This window comes from Drosophila elegans, unplaced genomic scaffold, assembly GCF_018152505.1.
Source record: "Drosophila elegans isolate 14027-0461.03 unplaced genomic scaffold, ASM1815250v1 contig_149, whole genome shotgun sequence".
NCBI classification, from domain to species: Eukaryota; Metazoa; Arthropoda; class Insecta; order Diptera; family Drosophilidae; genus Drosophila; species Drosophila elegans.
In genome coordinates, this window is record NW_024545513.1 from 1,791,644 (window position 1) to 1,799,057 (window position 7,414).

General features: G+C 41.3%; 1 protein-coding gene across 1 annotated transcript; it reads left to right on the forward strand.

Annotated features, from left to right (window-relative positions):
- The first annotated feature begins 1,711 nt into the window (after positions 1-1,711).
- LOC108137309 (hexokinase type 2) lies at positions 1,712-5,650 on the forward strand. The gene has a single exon (XM_017258934.2). It carries the CDS (start codon positions 2,035-2,037, stop codon positions 3,667-3,669), a length of 1,635 nt encoding a protein of 544 aa, XP_017114423.1. The 5' UTR covers positions 1,712-2,034; the 3' UTR covers positions 3,670-5,650.
- Positions 5,651-7,414: the final 1,764 nt, after the last annotated feature.

The window sequence follows — 7,414 nt, forward strand, 5'->3', positions numbered from 1 at the left end:
CACACGTTTGCAGACATGCCCACGTACATACATATGTATGTACATACATATGTACTCTCACTTGCTGCAATTGCGGACGAGCCTCTTTGCAAAAAGGAAGAACAAAAAATGCTAGGCAAAAACAATTTTGCAAAAATGCAGCGACCAAATGAAATTGCACATGAAATCTAGTTGCAAAAAATGAAAAATCCATGGGCAACAACAAAATTCCATTGAACCGAGAGCGAGTAAGAAGAACTTCGAGCTTGGCGGCGCACGTACACATATGTACATACATACATATGTACAAACAGAAAGGGAGGCGGGTGTGAAGAGTAGCGAAGCGGGTAGACGATCCCCACGGACACTGTAAAAAACATTTATAAATAATAATATGTACATACATATACGACGAGGATGTTGACGCGTCGCCAAAACTCGAGAATTTCAAGAAACTGTAAAAGTAGAAGTGGAAAGGGGGGCGGTGGCGAGCTCGGCCAACAGCTAAGCAAACTGAGAGAGAAAGCTGCTCTCTGTCTCTCCCGTTTCAGCTGGAATGACACTGTTATAATGATACCATCAGAGAGAGAAAGAGAGCGCAACCCACAAGCTCTGCTCAAAAATGAGTGTGGGATCGGGGCGAACACGGATAGGGAAAGGGGGTTCAAGGAGCGAACCCAAAACGCAGACAGCAAAAAAATGTACCATCATAGCAATTTTTGAATGCGCTTCTTTCATCAAGAGGTTCTGTAGCATATGTATGTAAATATCCTTTCATGCTTAGAAACAGTAAATGGCTAACATGTCGTATGAGTAATATAATCTTATAATCTTATCTTAATTATGGTTTTCCATTAAATTTTAATATGGTTAAGTAAATACCAATTTGCATATCTTCGAAATAGGGTATATTACCAAACTTTATGTATAAGTATGTACATATGTACTATTTAAAAGAAAGGACGAATTTAATTATATTAAGACACATTAAAATAATAAAGATATAAAACAAGAATTGGTAAAATAATTAAAACCAAACAAGTCATATAGTACATTGTACCCTACAACGTGTAGGGTATCATCAAACTGCTGACGACGGCAAAACACCGCTCTCTCATAAGCGGAAGCGAAGAGAGCCACCCAGGCCCTTGTAGTTCCTCGTTTATGCGATGGAAACAACGAGGTTTTTAGGCTAAACCTGGGAATTATTTAAAATTAGCTTATATGAAAATATTAAAACGTTTTCATGTTAGGTATTAATTACTAATGAATAAACTTGTAGTCAAATGGTTTAATGAGAAAACTGTTAGTTAGTTATACACAAAATAATACAATAATGTCCCACATATGTGTATGTAATATAATGTAGTTAAAACACCTAAGCGTAGTTGTTGGTAAAGTTTTTAAAAATGTACGATCACGATATCGTATGCGCGATAAATTTTTAAATTTACGGTCACGATATTACGCATATGACATATTTTTTTTTTTACCGCATAAACGAAAATTGCCGCTCTCATTCTCTCATTTTCATATCGCATTTGTAGACCCAGAAATCGGCGTACATATACGCGCCATATCTCCAACCAGCCCGCCCCAAAACCGATTTTCAGTTTTTGACCTTCAAGGTTCCTTCACGACGCGAAAGAGAGCCAGCCGCAGTCGCAGTCGCGGTCACAGTCGACGTGGGCAGAGCGCAGCAGCAGCGGCAGCGAAAAGTGAGCAATAGTCGGCGAGTGGATTTAATTCCGTAAAAAACGTTTAAACGTAGCGGACGCGTTCAGCGGACAAAAATAAAACACGGAGAGCGAACGACGACGACGCGTTGTACAAAACTCAGAAAGAAACTCAAAAACTCAAACACTCGAGCGAGGAGAAGAGCAGAAATAGTCACTGAAAATTGCAGAAAAATCGCGAAAAGCCACAGAACAGATAAACGGAAAACTGCTAACTGCAAACTGCAAACTGAAAACAACAACGCTAGTGTGTAAATATACAAAATATATTTGTTGCACCATTTTTTTTTTTGGCGTGTGTGAGTGAGCGGAAAAAAGAATGGATCGGGAGCTGAACGGCGCGATGAGGAGCGTTTCCATAAATAGCGCCCAACAGAATGGTCACAATAACGGCGTTGGCGGCGGTACAGATGAAACGGACCGCGTGGGCGTGGCAAGGGGAGGCGTGATCGAGGCGGTACTGAGTGCAAGCAAAACTACAAATGCAGCAGCAACGGCGGCGGCAGCGGCGACGGCGGCGGCGGCGGATACTACAAATGCAGCGACAAAATTAACAACACACAGTCCGCAGCAAATTGCACTCTTATCCGCTGTAGAGAAAAAGAAGATGGTGCACGAGTTATGTCAGCAGCTGCTCTTAACGGACGAACAGGTTCAGGAGCTGTGCTACCGCATCCTGCACGAGCTGCGACGCGGCCTGGCCAAGGACACGAACCCGAAGGCGAATGTCAAGTGCTTTGTAACGTACGTGCAGGACCTGCCGAATGGCAATGAGCGTGGCAAGTTCCTGGCCTTGGACCTGGGCGGCACCAACTTCCGGGTGCTGCTCATCCATCTGCAGGAGAACAACGACTTTCAGATGGAGTCGCGCATCTATGCCATACCGCAGCACATAATGATTGGGTCGGGGCAGCAGCTCTTCGATCATATCGCCGAGTGTCTGTCGAACTTCATGTCCGAGCACAATGTGTACAAGGAGCGCCTGCCGCTGGGCTTCACCTTCTCGTTCCCCCTGCGCCAACTGGGCCTGACCAAGGGTCTGCTGGAGACCTGGACCAAGGGTTTCAACTGTGCCGGCGTCGTCAACGAGGATGTCGTCCAGTTGCTGAAGGATGCCATCGCCCGCCGGGGCGATGTGCAGATCGATGTGTGTGCCATCCTCAACGACACCACCGGCACGCTGATGAGCTGCGCCTGGAAGAACCACAACTGCAAGATCGGCCTGATTGTGGGCACCGGAGCCAATGCCTGCTATATGGAGCGCGTGGAGGAGGCGGAACTCTTTGTCAACGAGGATCCGCGCAAGAAGCATGTCCTCATCAACACGGAATGGGGCGCCTTCGGCGACAACGGCGCCCTCGACTTTGTGCGCACCGAGTTCGATCGCGACATCGATGTGCACAGCATCAATCCGGGCAAGCAGACTTTCGAGAAGATGATATCTGGCATGTACATGGGCGAGCTGGTGCGTCTAGTGCTGGTGAAGATGACCCAGGCGGGCATACTGTTCAACGGCCAGGACTCGGAGGTGCTCAACACACGCGGCCTGTTCTTCACCAAGTATGTGAGCGAAATCGAGGCCGATGAGCCGGGCAACTTCACCAACTGCCGCCTGGTGCTGGAGGAACTGGGCCTGACCAATGCCACCGACGGCGACTGCGCCAATGTGCGCTACATCTGCGAGTGTGTGTCAAAGAGGGCCGCCCATTTGGTGTCCGCCGGCATAGCCACGCTGATCAACAAAATGGACGAGCCGACGGTGACGGTGGGCATCGATGGCAGTGTCTATCGCTTCCATCCCAAGTTCCACAATCTGATGGTGGAGAAGATCTCGCAGCTGGTCAAGCCGGGCATCACCTTTGACCTCATGCTGTCCGAGGACGGTTCGGGACGTGGAGCGGCCTTGGTGGCCGCTGTCGCCTGTCGCGAAGACATCCTCAATAGCAAGAAGTAAGATCTGAATCTGGAGGAGCATGGAGGAGGATGACGAACCAGGAGGAGGAGGAGGAGGAGGAGGAGGAGCAGCAGCCGCCGGAGCAGCTGAAGCAGTCCTAAGAGCAACACACACACACACACAACAGAAGAGCAAAGAACACCTAGTAAACGGCCACGGTGGCGAATGCGTAATTACAGTAGAGCCTCGCTAACTCACAAGGGCCTTGCCAAAAAAACAAAAAATAACAAGCTGCCACAAAGAAAACGGAATCGAAAAGCTCCCCCCCCCAAAAAAAAATAAAATTGGGGCCTTTTTGAGTTAGCGCGGCTTGGCTTTAGTATTTTAATTAGGCAAAAACCAAGTTTTTAACAGAAAAAGCCCCCACTAAGAGACAGAAGATCTGTGGCATTCTATCTCTTTCTCTCCTAGTTCAAACAAAACAAAAAAAAAAGAAATACGAAAGACACTATGCTTAATGATTATGGATCGATTTTCGATTTTTGTTGAAGATTTGTTATGCTATTATATATATACATATATAATATATTTTACAAAACCATAATATACACACACACACAAACAACATAATGTATGAATATGTTTGCGTATATATAGTACAATTTGTGAAGCGAATTTCTTTTCGATTTCGATTGAGGCAACAAATTTTTGGTAATTCCCCGCCCAAAGAACCCCTCAAAATAACCCTCTACAAAAACAAAAAAAAACGAAAAAAAACAAAAAAAAAAACGGAGATACTTAAGAGCAAGCGAGAGAAGAAACTGTTATACTACTGTGCTACAAGCATTCTAGCATATCCTGCAGGACAAACGGAAAGAGAAACTGTAAGACCGCACATTGTTAAAGCAAAAACGAAAAAAACAACAAAACACAAGCCGCTAGAAGAAGAGACAGAGAGGGAGAGAGAGAGAGAGAGAGGAATACTAGGTAAAGCTAACGTGTCCTTTCTGTAATTGTAAATGTTTATATAGAACCTATTACGAAGCGTTATATGATAATACTGCATACATATATATTTACATAAATATATATATATATATATAAATATAATATATTTAGCCACTATATTACTGATTTTTTTTTGTAATGTATTGCTTGTCTTTGTTTAGTGAATTTGTTTGTTGTTAACACTTAAGCAGGAAAAAACTAAACAAAAAAAACTGTTTTTTTTTCTTTTGATATAGAAACGCACTTTGTGAGCTATTATTTATGTAATTGTACATTTCATCTAGTTTAGTGTTTAGTTTTTATCTTAGTTTCTAAATGTCGTCGAAGAAGCCCGCAATACAACCAATTTATATCCCCCCACCCCAACGTCCGACCCACAGAGCCCCTTAATTATATTTAATTATTGTTTACAAAAACAACAACGGAGAAAATGCGAAAAGCAAAAGGCAAATATGCGAAATGAAAAGCAAATAAAATTTGTTCTTAATTCATACACAAGTAATTGTTATTTATTTTCAATGATTCTTTTTGGTACTTTTTAGGTGTTTTTTTCGGTATGATTTGATCTATTTCCGGCATCATTTGGTTTATTTTAATCATCATTTTTGCAGCTGCTGGCCGGCATGCTCAGGCAACAACAACAACAACCACAACAACAACATAAACAATTCGCAATCATGGCAAAACGAAGATACATTTTTTTGGTCTAATAATAAGCAGAGGAAGCCTAAGAAATATGTTAGAAAGAATATATAGAAAAAAAGCGAACCAGTGTTTCTATTTTTCAACAAAAAGATTGTAAAATAAACTTAGCCCATGTTATAAAAAGATAAAACCTATAAAAACTCTCGTTATCAAACAGCGATTTAAAAATAAATTACGAACAAAAACTACACACATAAACCACAAATCGAATGCTTGGTGAAGAAGATGAATTTAGTAAATGATATTAACAAATGGAATGTTTGTGTCGACCGTGAAACAAATAAAAACCGATTGAACCAAAAAGGGGAAAAGAAAATCTAATGGAAAACAAAGTATATGCGTGGAACGTGTTCTTTTGGGTCTGTCATTGCGGCTATCTATTTTGTTTAAAATTGTATTCGCGTTTGATAGCCTCTGCAGTTTTTATTATTGTTGCTGCAGACTAAAATTATACATCATCAGGGGCAATAACAATCAGTCAGCACTTTGCTAGCTCAATTTTGTTATTTATATTACTTGAACATACCCTATACGCAAATATGGGTGTTTCTATTTCGCCAGAAGTATTGGGTAAGTGACATAGGAATTATTATTTTTATGTCCGCACTACACAAAAGGATTTATAATTTATACATTTACTACATATTTTATACACTTTATATATTAATTTTTTGTGGATATACCTGGGATCGTTTTTAAATAATTTCTTTTCAAACATATCAAAATTATCCGCAGAAGAGCAACAAGTTTTAAGTAAATTGGTATGAAATTAAATAAATAATGATAATAAATATAGTTCTTGTCAGGTACAGGTTTTTAAAGTTAGTGATTTTATATTAAATTTGTTTAACGATCAAATACGACCTTTTTTCTTAGTTACAGAACGAAAGTGTTGCTAATCTCCCCCATTTTTTCCAGGGTATTACCATCGCCGCAATCAGCCGGTGCACTTGAGTCTTACGTAGCTTTTCGCTGCTTTTGTAGTCCATTTTAAATTGAATCATTTGCAGTTGAGTTTTCGTTTGACGCATTTGAATTACAAGTGCTGGGATCCGAGGCAGACAAAAGGCTTGATTGAGCCATTGATCGCAAGAGGGAGGGGTTTAATGATGACTGATGAGGCGGTTGAGCAAGCCTTCGATAGCCGCTCGTGCAAACGCCAAAGTCTCTGTGTAATAAAATGGGGAAATGAACGGGTGGCGAGGGAAAAAGTACTTACTTTTTCTATTATAAAACCTCACAGAGCTCGAGTTCCGCGAAAGTTGTTTATAGAATTTGAAATGAAAACGATTCTCAGGCCGAAAGAGATGGCGATACACTGCATTCTCATTTAAGTCGCGATCACGTTTTACTGCGGCACAAACCCAATCTAAATATCTTGAATGCAAATTTCCATTTTTAATGCTTGTCTGCGGCTTCGGCGGGAATCCCAAATTGAAGATACCCTTTGGGTATTAACCAGCTCGAAAATTAGATGTTTTGAAGGCATTTACACGGTGAAAATAAATTTCAACTGATTTGGTATTTCTGTGGTATTTTTCTTGCCTAAGTTTGGTATATATTTCCCTACGTTTAGATATACTATAATGAAATATAAATAAATTCTTAAACATCATAAATTTGGCTAGCAACCTATCTGCTGATTGACACCTCTACTTAATTCTTGTTAATTCAATGGTATGACCATGCCAATCAAAATCTGTCGTAATTTACATAGGATGCAAGGTCACACTTCAATACATTGAAGATACCCCTTGGGTATTAACCAGCTCGAATTTTTCTAGCAGTATGCTTTTTAATGATTTATCTTTAAAGAGAGATTTCGAGTTTGGATATTAGTAAGATAAGCCATTAATCTTACACAAGGGAAACATTGTTCAACACGTTTTTACTGCTAGTCTTATAAGTCAATCGCTTTCAATCCTATCGCACTTGAAATTGCATTACAGTCGCCTTAACCCGCCCCAATGATTTTACGGCCCCACTTAGCCCCACTTAACACCTGATGCCCTTGACTGTCGCTCCGCCAACCCCCTGCCACCACCACCCCCTAAGCAACCCACTCAGCTTTTCTTATCTCTCACATTTCCTG